The 16518-nt window shown below is 48.9% G+C and overlaps 1 protein-coding gene across 1 annotated transcript in view; it reads left to right on the top strand.

Moving 5' to 3' along the window:
• Positions 1-16518, top strand: part of foxp1b (forkhead box P1b) — a 205659-nt gene that overhangs the window by 130675 nt on the left and 58466 nt on the right. The window contains exon 6 of the mRNA XM_056606125.1: positions 1506-1678. Coding sequence (XP_056462100.1) covers positions 1517-1678 — 162 coding nt within the window. The 5' untranslated portion in view covers positions 1506-1516. The remainder of the gene's footprint in view (positions 1-1505; positions 1679-16518) is intronic.

Genomic DNA, 16518 nt, shown 5'->3' with positions numbered 1-16518 from the left:
ATATACATAATTGATAAGGCAAGTTAATTTGCTTCTGCGCGACTTGGTCAGCTTTATTAACAGTCCATGGAGGGTAGGGGGTAGGGGGTAGGGGGGGTAGACAGGGCTACAGCACAGAGGCACAGAGATCCAATGTACACTGGTGTGTGTAAATAATCCCAACTGGAATTTCAGGAATATGTATGTTGATGATTACCCGTGGCTCTCTTGCTGTGTGCGTGTGTGTGTGTGTGTGTGGGTGTGGGTGTGTGTGCGGGTGTGTGTGTGTTTCTCTTTGAATAACCTTCGTAAATACAGCACCAATATTTACCAATCAAATATTTTTCCTTTAGGTCATTTGTCACGTCTGTTGAGACCGGTATTTTGGTGTGTTCATTCAGTTGCCCCTGGAGACTAAAATGCCCACGGTAGGGGCCCCGAGAGCCAGAAGAGGTTTCTCATGAAGAAGCCTGTCCCTTGGCAGGCTCTCATGTAGTTGCACTGGTTCCCATTAAAAAGACATTGTGCCGTCGCTCCTTCTGGGAGCCGAGCGGGTAAATATACCCATCTCCATACAATGTGTTTGGCTTTGGAGGGCCACTGTTTTCTTGGGCTCCTCCGCTTCTCCCTCTGCACAGGTTGGGTTCCTGTGAGGAGGAGCACATCTCACACACACACACACACACACACACACACACACACACACACACACACACACACACACACACACACACACACACACACACACACACACACACACACACACACACACACACACACACACACACACACACACACACACACACACGGCCTACACTTCGACTCAAAACAGACTCACTTGTGGCTGCTCTTGGATGGATTATCGTGACAGATCTGTGCCCCGAAAAGGACAAAACAAAAAAAGATTGAGCTCATTTCTCCAGGGAGGAGAGGGAGCGAGAGGGAGAGGGAGGAAAAGAGAGGGAAAGCTGGTGTGTTTGCCTCGCCACATATGTTACAAGCAAACAAACAAGAAGCGAGCGAGAGCCAAGCCCCAGCGAGGGGAACCCTGTAATAAAAGTGAAGTCGTGTGGGAAGGATGTGTGACATGTGATTACAGTTTGGCCCTGACTTGAAACACAACCTCATCTCTGTGTGTTTTAACAGCTGCTTTGCCCTCTCTCTCTCTTTCCCTCCCTTCTTCCCTCTCTTTCTCTCTCTTCCTCCTTTCCTCCCCCTCTCTTATTCTCCTCTTTATTTTCTCTGTCACTTTCTTATTGTTCTCTCTCTCTCTCTCTCTCTCTCTCTCTCTCTCTCTCTCTCTCTCTCTCTCTCTCTCTCTCTCTCTCTCTCTCTCTCTCTCTCTCTCTCTTCTCCTTATTCTCCCTACTCTTCTGTCTTAATTTCTATACTTCTCCTGTCCACCCTCACTTTCTCTACTCTTACACTACTCTCTCTCTCTCTCTCCCTCTCCCTCCCTCCCTCTCCCTCTCCCCGTCTTGGTCTATCCTCCCTCCTCCCTTTCCACTCCGGTCTAACCCTCTCAGGACCTGGAGTCATGATGCAGGACCCTGGGTCAGAGACGACCAGCGACGGCCCAGCCAATCAGAACGGTGGCGGCCCCGCAACAGAGGGCGGAGCCAGGGAAGGCCCGCCCAAGAGCGCCACGCCGACGGGGGAGGTGAGCGCGGCGGACATCCTGCACCTCCAGCAGCACCAGGTAGACACACACACACACACACACACACACACACACACACACACACACACACACACACACACACACACACACACACACACACACACACACACACACACACACACACGTCGCCCCCATCACCTCCACTCCTCATTAATGCCACCCCCTCCCCCCCAACACACTCTTTGCAAAGTGCCACTTAATATTTAATCCCCCCCCTCCAAGTAGAACATCCAGTACATAAACACATTATTATTATTATTTATGTATATTGCGGGGTATTTCTGAATATTTCATTGGAGTGCTCTCCTTGTGATCGTGTGTTTGGTTTCCCCGCTCGTGGTTATCGTGGCGTGAGGCTTCTGCAGCCCCCTCGCCACACACTATTCACCCGAGCGGCGTCGGACACGTTTTAAGTGTGTGGGTGCCACAGGATTACCGAGACAGTTGTTTCTTCTGTGTGTGTGTGAGGGGGGGGGCTGGTGTTGACTCTGTCACCTTAGCGGGACGTCACCGGTCGTGGCATTAGCCGCGAGGCCTCACGCCTCGCGGCTAATGCCACGGCCGCACAGCGGAGGCAGCGAGACGCGTGGCCGACATCGACATGACGGGGAAACAAAACATTCCCAATCGGGAGGGGGGGCAGGGGGGGGGGGGGGGCAGGGGGGCAGAGTTGAGACAAACAGACAGGCTCTTTCTGTTGGTGTGAGCGCCACGCGTGACACATGACGCTGCTTTTAGAAGGGGGACGCGCTTTGAAAAGATCAACAGCGTCGCAACGAGGCGATGGTGTGCATGAGTCGTGTGTCGTCCCCCCCCCCCCCCCCCCCGTCCCCCCCATCCTGATCCCGGCCCTGAGTGGATGAGGCTTGTTGTCAGGAGTCGTTTGGTGACGAAACCCAGGCACTTCTGCGCTGCCGCGCACGCTGCCCGACCGGCGCGCCACTGTCAGCCAGCATCTGTCACCACTCTGCATGGGAGAGGCACTGGAACGGGAATCACACTATAGTCACGCTTGTTTTGTTTTTCCTGTACTAACTGTATATATATATACACTCCATAGATACTATATATGGCGGTATAACAGTTGCCCGGGTTGCAGCCTGTTTAGTTGGTTCCCTGTGTTTGTTCTTTTCTCTGTCTGCTTTCCTGTTCGGTAGCAAAGTGGAGACAACTAGTGACCAAGATGAGAGGGGGAGAGAGACAACTAGTGAACAAGATGAGAGGGGGAGAGAGACCACTAGTGAACAAGATGAGAGGGGGAGAGAGACAACTAGTGAACAAGATGAGAGGGGGAGAGAGACCACTAGTGAACAAGATGAGAGGGGGAGAGAGACAACTAGTGAACAAGATGAGAGGGGGAGAGAGACCACTAGTGAACAAGATGAGAGGGGGAGAGAGACCACTAGTGAACAAGATGAGAGGGGGAGAGAGACCACTAGTGAACAAGATGAGAGGGGGAGAGAGACAACTAGTGAACAAGATGAGAGGGGGAGAGAGACAACTAGTGAACAAGATGAGAGGGGGAGAGAGACAACTAGTGAACAAGATGAGAGGGAGAGAGAGACCACTAGTGAACAAGATGAGAGGGGGAGAGAGACAACTAGTGAACAAGATGAGAGGGGGAGAGAGACAACTAGTGAACAAGATGAGAGGGGGAGAGAGACAACTAGTGACCAAGATGAGAGGGGGAGAGAGACAACTAGTGAACAAGATGAGAGGGGGAGAGAGACCACTAGTGAACAAGATGAGAGGGGGAGAGAGACCACTAGTGAACAAGATGAGAGGGAGAGAGAGACAACTAGTGAACAAGATGAGAGGGGGACAGTGGGGAGACAGTGGGGAGACAGAATGGCTTTCAATTTGAGCTTGCATTGGTTTTACTTCATGCCATGTACGGTGGCCTGCCGGGGTCTCAACAAACACGTGCACATTTTCCGTGCACACGGGCAGAACAGAGCTTGACAGAATGGAAACAAGATCATAGAATAAGTGTGTTCTTCATCCATCCCGATTGTCCGTGTCATTACTAGCACCTTTGGGCCCTCACTTCAGTGTACCTAACAGGCCCTCCTCTTGTCTCCCTCGTGCCTCCAAACCCCCAGCCCCCCCCCCACACTTCCAGCTCCCAGAACGCACCCTCTTGTCAGTTGGGGGAATCGCGGGCCATGCTGAATTCATTACGGCGGTAGTCACACACATAACCGTGGATACAATTTCAATAACTGCAGGCCACAGTTGAGTAAACAGTTACGCTGAAACCTAATTCCTGTTGACTTTTCCCTTCAGTTCCTCGCCAGGGGCGCGTTCTGATTCGTTCCGCAGAGACACCAGGGGTTTAGAGAGCTGATGAATGTGATGCGGGCGAGAGACACCGGGAGAGAGAGGGGTGGGAGTGGGAGAGGGGTGGGGAGGAGTGGCTGCCAGGGGCAGCGTCATGGCCGTGCAGTTGACTATTTGCGTTTGATTTTAGTCATCTAGGAGACCTTTTCTTGCTCAAGGATTGACCACAGGTAGACATCCTTACCGAAAGATATTTCTGCACCCAATGAAGCCAGGGGGGCAAAGGGACGACAAACAAGCCAAACCAACAAGGGAGCACCTTCCCTGAAGGTGGGAGGCAGTTGTGCACCTTGGGGCTTCCTGGTTGTTCTCCAGGATCTCTGTGGCTTCAAACAGAAGTGGGGGAAACAAACACATTGTGGCTTTTCCTTTCTTCTTAAATCCTGGTAAACACGGTTTGGTGTGTCGCTGGTACTTCCCAACATGGTAAATAGCCGCTGCGTCTTATTTTTATGCCCTCCCTAACAAATCCGAGGGGGTTTAATTTCTGCGGTTGCAGTAGAAACGGAGTGAGGCGTATTAATTGTTCTGTGTGATAAATGACGCGTGGCTAGAGATGAAGGAAGAGGTGTGTCTTTTCTGTTTCTCTCTCTCTCTCTCTCTCTCTCTCTCTCTCTCTCTCTCTCTCTCTCTCTCTCTCTCTCTCTCTCTCTCTCTCTCTCTCTCTCTCTCTCTCTCTCTCTCTCTCTCTCTCTCAGCACTGTGCTTTGATAGGCTACTTACCAAAGGGTGTGTTTCTGGCTAGCAGGCTGGCAGTCTCTTTTTATTCTCCCATTAGACTAACCCAGGATTTTCACTCATGCACCGTGAACCATGTTAATTGTCCCCAGGGCATTAAGATCTTCGCTCAATTACTTGATAACTCTTTACGTTTTTTTCTCTTCTTTTGGTGCGGTGGCATTTCACAGTGGCTTCTTCAAAGTTTTATTTGTGCCGCTGACACTAACACAAATCTTACTAGTGACACCAAAAGCTTCTTTTGTGTCCTTTGTTCTCCAGTAAAAAGAGATGAAGATGCCGCTTTCCATTTTTTCTTATTATTTGAAGCTTAAAAAAGCTTAGAAAATAGACGAAAATCAATCAAGAGTTTTCCCCAGACTCAAGGTGCAGATGCATTAGCGCTCTCCCAGAGTCCCTGGGAACAACAAACCTGGCCATGACATATCATTTATTCTTATTAGGGAACATAACTATGAAAGACAGTGCTCATTAATAAAGACGGGGGATGAAATAATTGTAATCTGTTTGATCATCTCGACGCTGACAGGGGAATTTATCTTGTAGACTCGTCAGATTTAGGGGAAGTGGACCATAAGCTTGGTTTAAGCATCTCTATTAGTAAGTCAAATACTCCTTTTTAATGATCGACGACGGAGAGGTGGCTCTGGGTTCGCTTCCAATGGTTCAGTCTGCAAAACACATTACAGGGGAAAACAAAGAACCCTCTTGAGTAACCCAAACTTATTTCTTTGTGTTGTTAACTCAGGACACACTGAAATTCAATTTTGTTTTTCATTAAAAATGGGTTTTATGGAATGAGTTATAGTTTTTAGCTTCATGACCTTCTGGCTGTTGCACATGTTCAGGCCTTTGTTGTTGTGACCATAAGCTTTCTGGCTGTCAATCGTGTTTAAAAAATACCAACACAGTATGAGAATATGCTTTTCCAAATAATTAGAGCCTATTTATTTTCAAAGGAATTATAACTTCATACTAAGTCCTTTTTCTTTTTTTTTTTTTACTACCTCTTTTCTTTGTTTTTCGAGTCGGTCCTCAAGAGGAAGTGCAGATGGAAAGCAAACAACACCCAAACAAACATGAAACGGTTGTGTTTCTGCAATTACTTGCAGGCTTGTTTTTTCTTTGGGTTTGGTTTTATTTTGTTTTCGTTCTTTTCTTTTTTTTGTGCAACAGGAAGTGGTGTGAAAAAGTGAGCCTCCATGGCAACAGCTGAAATGGTGTAAACAAACAAGAGGCCCAGGATTGACGTTGAGGGAGTTGCGTCGGTGCGCGGCTCCCTTTTGAAGCTGTTGTCTCCGGGACATTCAAGTCCGTGCACATCCATTTCTCATGATGTACGATCAATTTCGATAGCCTGTTTGTACTACCGCTCAGGTTTAAGCATGCTGTTGATCGCTCCGGTGCAAAATGTGGTTGCAACCCATGCAGCTGTGGGATATTAAATATTAATATCCTGTTTTTCAAAAAGGACCCCCTTTAGTTCGCAGTGTAAGCCGTTCCTGAGATTTCAGCCTTTTAAGACGAAGGCAACCCAACGATATCTTAAAAGCAGCCATTATTTTGCACAGTAACGTATATATAGAGAAGGGGGATACAAGAAAGAAAATACATATAATTTCCCTTTTTATGTATTCAGTTTTGCCCCTCTACCTTGGGGGGTTGCGTGCAGGAGAGAGAGCCACACATACACAATCACATAAATAATCACACCCACACAGTGGTGGCAGCAGATAGCGCTAGCACTGCATTGACACAGCTAGTATTTGCATAATGCAGAGCTTACCAGGCCCCTCGCTGGAGCCCCTGAAGGTAGATGAAGGTGCTCCTCAGATGAGTCGTTTCTGGACTGGTTCCATCCAGCTCAAGTGGTTGTAGTCGGGGTATCAGGGGGCGCTAGGAGATAAGCACTGTGAACCAACACATGCACACACACAGTGGTGACTAGGGATGGAGATCCAAACCCGCTTCTATCAAGGACCCGGTTCCACTTTTTTCAAAACCCGAAAATCATTAACGTTTGGGCTTATTGATACCACTATCGAGTGCCGTCGTTCATTTATCATTTTTTTAACGTAACGTAATATTGTGTCCTTCGAGTCACGTCACGGCATTTAAATCAAATCAATCCAATCACTGCAGCGTGTCCACCAATGTTTTTGAATGGAATTGTAAGCAAACGGGTATTACAAGTGAAGCCTGGCAGTTAACTTTGCTCGCGGGGATGGCTGAACGGGCGAAAAGGGCGAAAGTCGTTTATTGTAAAGGGGGGACACAACCTCAATGGCCAAGCACATTAGCATTGTGCATCATATAAAGACCAAATGCAGTACCTTTGACTGTCTCTGAGTTGAAAAGACTCCTGTCTCCTCCTTCTCCTGTCGCACCACAGACCGGCCCGTCTTAATCATCCACTCAAAGTACGAGCGGTAATCGCACACACAGACATTATCGCTAGTCCCGTCAGTTAAAAATAGTAATCCAATTGTGAAATCTGTGTTGTAATCGGCAGCATACAAGCTAGTTATCTTAAAAAGTTAATAAAGTTTCAGATGTCATGATGTGTTAGGTTGGCTCAATAAAACGACTGATAGGTTATCATGATTCGTTCAAATGTAACAGAGTAACGTTCAATTTAGTTTTTGGTGAGAAACATGAGTTATACTGTATTACTCATGTTTCTGTATTACTAATGCAGTTGTATAGTGTGCTCTAATCATTTCAGTATATATAATTAAAACTACTGATGTCAATATTTATTAAAAATTACATATTTAATTTCTTCAGGCCTCCGACTGAAGAAGGAGGCCTTCCGGGATATGATATCCTGGAGGACTCCTGACTCGGTTGCAGGGTACCGACAGGCTCGAAGGGCTGCAGCGGCTGCCGTGTCGGAGGCTAAGCAGCGGGTGTGGGAGAAGTTCGGAGAGGCCATGGAGAAGGACTTTCGGTCGGCACCAAAGTGTTTCTGGAAGACTATCCGGCACCTCAGGAGGGGGAAACGGGGAACCATCCAAGCTGTGTACAGTAAGGATGGGACTCTGTTGACCTCAACTGAGGAGGTCGTCGGACGTTGGAAGGAACACTTTGAGGAACTCCTGAATCCGAATAACACGCCCTCTATGTTGGAGGCAGAGCTCGAGGTTGATGGTGTTTCGTCGTCAATTTCCCTGGTGGAGGTCACTGAGGTAGTCAAACATCTCCGCAGTGGCAAAGCCCCAGGGATTGATGAGATCCAGCCAGAAATGCTAAAGGCTCTGGGTGTTGAGGGGCTGTCATGGTTGACACGCCTATTCAACATCGCGTGGGAGTCGGGTACAGTGCCAAAGGAGTGGCAAACCGGGGTGGTGGTTCCCCTGTTCAAAAAGGGGGACCAGAGAGTGTGTGCCAATTACCGGGGTATCACACTTCTCAGCCTCCCTGGTAAAGTCTACTCCAAGGTGCTGGAAAGGAGGGTTCGGCCGATCGTCGAACCTCAGATTGAAGAGGAACAATGCGGTTTTCGCCCCGGACGTGGAACTACGGACCAGCTCTTCACTCTCGCAAGGATCCTGGAGGGGGCCTGGGAGTATGCCCATCCGGTCTACATGTGTTTTGTGGATCTGGAGAAGGCGTATGACCGGGTCCCCCGGGAGAAACTGTGGGAGGTGCTGCGGGAGTATGGGGTAAGGGGGTCTATCCTCAGGGCCATCCAATCTTTGTACTCCCAAAGCAAGAGCTGTGTTCGTGTTCTCGGCAGCCAGTCAGTTTCGTTCTCAGTGGGTGCTGGTCTCCGCCAGGGCTGCGCCTTGTCACCAATCCTGTTTGTGATATACATGGACAGGATATCGAGGCGTAGTCGTGGTGGGGAGGGGTTGCAGTTCGGTGGTCTGAGGATCTCGTCACTGCTTTTTGCAGATGATGTGGTCCTCATTGGATCATCGGCCTGTGACCTTCAGCACTCACTGGATCGGCTGGCGGCCGAGTGTGAAGCGGCTGGGATGAGGATCAGCACCGCTAAATCTGAGGCCATGACTCTTAGCAGGAAACCGGTGGATTGCTTACTCCGGGTAGGAAATGAGTCTTTAGCCCAAGTGAAGGAGTTCAAGTACCTCGGGGTCTTGTTCGCGAGTGAGGGTACTATGGAGCGTGAGATTGGCCGGAGAATCGGAGCAGCGGGGGCGGTATTGCGTTCGCTTTACCGCACCGTTGTAACGAAAAGAGAGCTGAGCCGCAAGGCAAAGCTCTCGATCTACCGGTCGATCTTCGTTCCTATCCTCACCTATGGTCATGAGGGCTGGGTGATGACCGAAAGGACGAGATCGCGGGTACAAGCGGCCGAGATGAGTTTTCTCAGAAGGGTGGCTGGCGTCTCCCTTAGGGATAGGGTGAGAAGCTCAGCCATCCGTGAGGAACTCGGATTAGAGCCGCTGCTCCTTTACTTAGAAAGGAGTCAGCTGAGGTGGTTCGGGCATCTGGTAAGGATGCCCACTGGGCGCCTTCCTTGGGAGGTGTTTCAGGCACGTCCAGTGGGGAGGAGACCTCGGGGAAGACCCAGGACTAGGTGGAGAGATTATATCTCAACACTGGCCTGGGAACGCCTCGGGATCCCCCCGTCAGAGCTGGTCAATGTGGCCAGGGAAAGGGAAGTCTGGGGCCCCCTGCTTGAGCTGCTCCCCCCGCGACCTGACCCCGGATAAGCGGATGACGATGAGGATGAGGATGAGGACATATTTAATTTAAAATACAATTATTTATTTCTTAAATATTTTCCTCATCACGAAAAACGCGACGTATTTCCACCAATTAATAAAATTGTTTCGATAGTGGTATCAATAGAGGTTCAGATCGTTAAGGAGTATCGAAAATGGTATCGATATCAATAAATATTAATGATCCCTATCCCTAATGGTGAATACTTACTATTTAGTTCATTGGCCGAGGCTTTTAACCACAGCGATTGACCAGGAATTCAGGTGTATCCCATCAATGAGCCGGTAGGGGGTTGCTGAAGACATTGAGAAGACATTGGGGATCTAACCCAGATCTTTTTGGCTGGGAGGGGAACACCCAGCCTAGGGCAACGGGCAAACCATCCTGACGCTGCCGTTGTAATAGGAGGGACTCATAGTTTGAGTTGATGATGCAAGAAAGACCAACGGCAAGGTGCCACACCAAATCTGCGACTTCAATTTTTGAGACTGATGAGCCTCCTCTTTCACCCATTGATATAGCTGGAATGAAACTATAAAATAAACACTAACACAGTTTGAGTGTATTCAAATTCATGTCCACACTAAATCGGTAAGCCGGCAGAACTATGCTGATGGCTGTTATCAATTCGTTTTGAACTCGTGGTCGGACGTCTTCCTCCAACCTCCCAGTGAGCAAGAGGTCTCAGAGGTCTACAGCATCAGGGCAGGGAGGGTTGCAGTGTAGAGCCCTCTCCGGTCTGGTCAGGTGGGAGCCCTCCTGGCCAGGACGCTAGGGGTGGGAGTGGAGTGGTATGGAGGGTTCACGGTTCAAGTCGACGGAGGGGGTTACTCATTCTAGTTGACGCCACGCCAGCTCTCTGTGTGATGATGGGTTCTGGGGGGGGATGGAATGTGTAGGTTGCTGGGCTTGCAGCGTGCAGAGCCAGAACTGAAGCATCGTGTGTCTCCACAGCTCCTAAAGATGATGTCGGCTCTCCTCTCGGTCTGCTTTGCGTCGAAACGCTTTGAGTGCATCGCAGTCTAAACACTTTCCTGCCCGAGGGCTTGCAGTGGCATGTGTATGTGCGTGCACATTTGTGCCCATGTTACAGCATGAAGCATATCCTGTGGCATATGCATGTATGGGTATTTGAGTCACAGATATACCATATCAATGGCTCACACAACCAAAGGCACGTTCTTAGGGGATATCTTCCAAGAATGCGAGAAAGTCGACCAAGACCACGAGAAAGGCACGCTTTATATTCTGATTCTGATTTATTACATTTCTTTACTCTGAGAAAGCTTCATTAGGCAAATATCAAAGCAACCTGAGAGAGGAGGATACTGAAGATGTGGACTCCAGTCAAAGTAGCGTCATTCAGGGGGGGTATGGGGTAGGATCTCCAGGCCTTCAGGTTCCCCAGGCCTTCAGGTTCTCCAGGGCTTCAGGTTCTCCAGGCCGTCAGGTTCTGCAGGCCTTCGGCTTCTCCAGGCCTTCAGGTTCTCCAGACTGTCAGGTTCTCCAGGCCTTCAGGTTCTCCAGGCCTACAGGTTCTCTAGGCCGTCAGGTTCTACAGGCCTTCAGGTTCCCCAGGCCTTCAGGTTCTCCAGGCCTTCAGGGACTCCAGACCGTCCGGTTCCAAAGACCTTTACTTTCTCGTGCATAAACTGTTGATATTGTCAGCTGGGCGGCGAGGCTTATTGAAAAAATGTGATGGTGAAGGATAACATCGGTGTTATGACACCGCATATTGCCCAAATTGCTTTATTGTTAAAATGATAGTGCTCGTCCAATTTGAATAATTTCATGGAATCCCTCTCACAGAACAGTTTAATTATGTTATCACACAACTGGTAACATCTGTCTTTATAGCGCACCGTGTGACAGTTTTATTACAGGATGGCTTTCTCTGCTGGTTCTGGGAATTGATGTGTGATGTGATTAATAATCACAAGAATGGAGGTGAAAATTGAACAATAATGCGCTGGTATGTTTAAAAATCGGGTGGGTGGGTAATTGTTATCAGAGGAATAAAGAACAGCATATGTAACCTGAAAGTTATGGGGATTGTTTCCAACAAAGCCCAATCTTCTCTCAGTTTGAGGCGCGTTGGAAGTGTTCGCTGTAATGTACGTATACGTGGTTCGCCTAAGTATACGATATTGCAAAAAGTTTTGCGTTCTTGCCTGCAGGCTTGTTAGCATCCGGTTTGTGTGCGGTAAAGAGAACAAGAAGAAAAAAATGATAAAAAACTCCAAAATTGTCTTCCAGTCCCATCTCGGAATGACATGTGCCAACATGTGAACTCATCCATTTTGTTGAGTCTATCTGCTTTTGTTTCACCGCCCGTGCCCCCCAGGAGTGAAGAGGCACCACACACACACACACACACACACACACACACACACACACACACACACACACACACACACACACACACACACACACACACACACACACACACACACACACACACACACACACACACACACACACACACACACACACACACACACACACACACGGTTTAAAATAGAGTTGAATGTTCCATGAGTTGACATCCTGTTTACACACGCCCTCTCCCTGGCCCGCTTCATGTGGGCAGCATGGTGGAAAGGGTGGGGGTCCACAAGGGCATGCAAGGAGCGGTTTGACAATGATGTCATCTTCTAGAGTGGCTCTTCAAACTTGTTCATCTACACACACACACACACACACACACACACACACACACACACACACACACACACACACACACACACACACACACACCCCTCGAACCATGTGGTAGACGAGGTAGATCCTCACCATAGGCGTGGGCGGGGAATGACACGTCTCAGCTAGAAGAGGTCGATCATGCAGCAAAGGTTGTAGGAGATGAGGTCAAAGTATATTTTTTAGAAGGCAGAAAGATGTTTACACCCTTTTCAAAGGTGGCTCTGCCTTTTCTGTGAAGAAGGATGAAGTGAGAGAGAGTAGATCTCTCTCTCTCTCTCTCTCTCCCTGAATGCCGGTGCTGGTACGCTTGAGTATCCGTCTGAGGCAGCGGCGACGGTGGCATTGTCTGCGTGCATCCATGCTTGGGCCTGTGTCTGAGTGTGCGTGTATGTGCTGATGTGTACACATGCACCAAGGAATGTTTTTGTGTGGTGTCGAGGTTGAATATCCTCCCTTATGTTAATGAATTTCCACCCCCCGCATGCTGGTATCATTAGGAGTGGTGAAGTGACTCTCATTGTGTGCCACCAGCATGCCCACGACCCTCAACGCCCCCTCCGCCTCTGTGTTGTTACCTGCTTACTGCTTCCCCCTGAACTCCCAAGCAGGTGTCTCCTGAGCGACTGGCCTGGAGAAGAAAGGGACCACCTCTTATGTATGCCATTATGTTCTGCTTCGGTTGTCCTGTGGCTGGCAGCCCATGCACTCCCCTTTTCACTTCCAGTCTCCAGACACGCTCGATGGGAGGAGAAGTGGGAGAAGGAACCGGGGAGCAGATAGAACCAGCATGGAGGGTCACGTTAGACCGATGGATCAGAGTACTGTAGTTAGCCAATCAAAGAAAGGATTGTGAGACAACGTGTCAATATGTGTGTTTGATATTTTGTCTCTGTTGTTTCAAGTCATAGCTCTATCACAAATCACAGGCCAAAAATAGCAAATCATCTGCAGGTTCCTATTTAACCTAGAAGCATTTTTAAGCCCCTCCCTCCCTTGATGAACATTCAAAACCAAGACACAGCAAAATGTGCACACTCACACTCACACTCACTCACACTCACACTCACACTCACACTCACTCACACTCACACTCACACTCACACTCACTCACACTCACACTCACACTCACTCACTCACACTCACACTCACACTCACTCACTCACACTCACTCACTCACTCACACTCACACTCACACTCACACTCACACTCACACTCACACTCACACTCTCTCTCTTTCTCTGGCTCTCTCTCTCTCCCTCTCTCCCCCACACTTAAGTTAATTTCCAAACAGAGATATTCATTTTTGTTTGATCTTTACAGTTCTAGACATGATTTGACGGAGCCCTAGGATACGTCAGATTATTGCGGGCTCAGAGCGTGTGTACAACATTGTATTTGTCACAACACAACACAAAATCACAGTTCACGATGTTTACATTTAGCGGAACAATCATGTCTCATTTGACTAGAAACCATTCTTTCAGAGCAGGCAATTTGACCCAATTTATTAAGGATTGCGCTAAAGGATGCACAATTTCTCCTGGGAAAACATTCATGTGCAGGGCTTATCCATTTTTAATGAGAGCTCTACTTTAAAAACTTCATAGAATTAATATGTATCAGCCAAGTCTTTCCTACGCACAAAACTTCAGGGTAATTAATATTCATAGGCTGTGCTTGTTAACACCCCCAATGCAAGTGCAATGTAGATCCAATTAACATAGAATGGGCCCCAAGGAATTGGACAGATAAGGGTTAAACGAGCTATTGAAATTGAAACCGGGGCCGGCTCCTCTTAAAACACTTATTTGTTTCCATAAGCCCTAATCCACGTCGCGGCGTTCCCCTCAGATCTAGGCACCCATTGGTTGCTGTAAAACCCCCATTATAACGGGAAGAGGTGCCAGAGCTGGCTTGTGCGTGAACGTGCACCACGCATCAGGGTTTGTTTTATCACGTGCACACGCTTACGGGCATGTGGATGTGTGGCACAGAGGGGCCGCTGGCTTTGACGCCGGGCCTAATGCGAAAGCCCTGTAGTGAGACTGGCTGCCATATCTTATTCATGAGCCGTGGCGCCCTCCTCTCTTTGCTCCTCCTCCTCCGTCTCGTTCTACTCCTCAGCCTTCCTGCCCCTATCTCCTGCTGCTCTTCCACCCCCTCCATCTCTTGTGCCTCCTCTTCTGGCTCCTCCTTCTCTTCCTCCTCCTTCTCTTCTTACTCCTCCTCTTCTGGCTACTCCTTCTCTACCTCCTCCTTCTCTTCTTACTCCTCCTCCTTTGGCTCCTCCTTCTCTACCTCCTCCTTCTCTTCTTACTCCTCCTCCTCTGGCTCCTCCTTCTCTTCCTCCTCCTTCTCTTCTTGCTCCTCCTCTTCTGGCTCCTCCTCCTCTTCTGGCTCCTCCTTCTCTACCCCCTCCTCCTTTCCCTCCTCCGAGGAGTGTAGCAGTTAGCGCTCATTCCTGACATCATCACCTCACCAGAGGGTGGGGTGTTGGGGGGGTGGTGGGTGGGGACTACGGTGGAACTGTGGGACTCAGAAGGGAGTCTTAGCAACAGAAACAAACACACTATTGCTTTGCAATTACCGCTGTAGGCGCATTAGCTACTATCGCGCCGGCAACCAACAGATATCGCTCCCTTGGGTGCTTTTATGCACCAACTGTGAGCACCCTGTCTGCGCTCCTTAAGGACTCCAGAACAGTTAGCAGTAAACAGGTTAGCTTATGGCTGTTCAGTGCTGCTAATCAGGGGTGTTCACAATGCATCACTCACTACCCCTGTATTCATTTTTCTCTGGGGCCGTGAAAAAGTGAATTACAGTCCGCTCCACCCATCATTTCTGGAAACCAAAAAAAAACAGTTTCCTTACATTCCTGTTGCTCTGGGTTCGGTGGCACCCCCTGAACGTGGCGTGGAAAAGCCTGTCAAATGTACAAGCGAGAGACCAATGACCTCGTTTGTGCATGTGTGTGTGTGTGTGTGTGTGTGTGCAGAATTGTCCATCGCAGAGCACTTCCCATCAAGAAAATAAATCACCTCACAAGAACGCAGCAAATGGTAAATAAATACCATGGACGTTCTTATTTTTTCGAGTTTGGCAAGTGAAATATGATAAATAACTGCTGCTGTTGATGAGTCGGGACCTTCACTGGAGTAAATATGCCAAGACTGACACCTCTTGACTACTACAGGTCCCCAGAGAGGACATATTTGATTGTTTGACATGTGTTGGCCCCGTCGTCGCTGGGCCTATTGATGATTAATAATGACACCATCCGGCCCCCTCACTGCCCCCACCCCTCCGGTGTGTTCAGGCACGACGTGGCCTCTATATTTTGTGAGAAAAATGGCGGCCGCACGCTGTATACCATTTAGAGAATGATATGGCGCGGGGCGGGGGATGCCTCCTCATAAATAAAGGTGATGGCACCTCGACATCCTGTGAACGACGGCCGCCATAAATACATCGCCAGGGCCAGACGTGGCGCCACGCCATCAATCTGTCCACACGCTTCATTCCTCAACAGTGTGTGTGTGTGTGTGTGTACTTTTCACACTGTATATCATGTGCTTGTGTGTATCGTGGATATTTACAGTGAGTGAGGAAAGTTACATTTAATTATGTATTCCTTTGCCTACCAGGAGGCCAGGAAAAAAAAAAAAGAGTGAGTGGAGGAGCAAGGCAGTGTGGCTGTCGCTCGCTCTTTTCCCTCACTGCAGTGCGGCTGCCATTTCTGTTGTTATTTGCTTGTTTACGATCTTTGACATGATGTGATGGGATAGCTGTGCAAGTACTAGCCGGCAAATGGCACAGAAAATAAGACGGCGCTTTATGCCCACCGCACTCTCGCTCTGTCCCCTTCTTTATCTCTCACTCTCACACACACACACACACACACACACACACACACACACACACACACACACACACACACACACACACACACACACACACACACACACACACACACACACACACTCACTCTCTCTCACCATCCTTTCTATCTTTCCATTCCTGTTGTATCTCTCACGCATGCACGCACGGCAGCATACACACACACACACACACACACACACAGACACAGACACACACACAAACACCCACACACACACACACTGAAAACACCCTCACCTGGAAACGCCATGCTGGGATTTTCATGATTGATATGACTGACTGACGTACTGGTTGTCTGACGGACTAGTTGACTGACAGACTGACAGACTGGTTGACTGGTTGACTGACTGACTGACGCTCGTTGGTTGACTGACGGACTGACTCGTTGACTGATGCCATTGATGCACTGCTATCTTACTTGGCAGAAAGACGTGCACATACTTTTTCACCCCAGTAGGACCCCAAAGGCGTCTGACACTAGCATGCCG

Source organism: Gadus chalcogrammus, chromosome 13, assembly GCF_026213295.1.
Source record: "Gadus chalcogrammus isolate NIFS_2021 chromosome 13, NIFS_Gcha_1.0, whole genome shotgun sequence".
Lineage (NCBI taxonomy): Eukaryota > Metazoa > Chordata > Actinopteri > Gadiformes > Gadidae > Gadus > Gadus chalcogrammus.
This window is presented reverse-complemented; position numbering and strand designations above follow the sequence as displayed.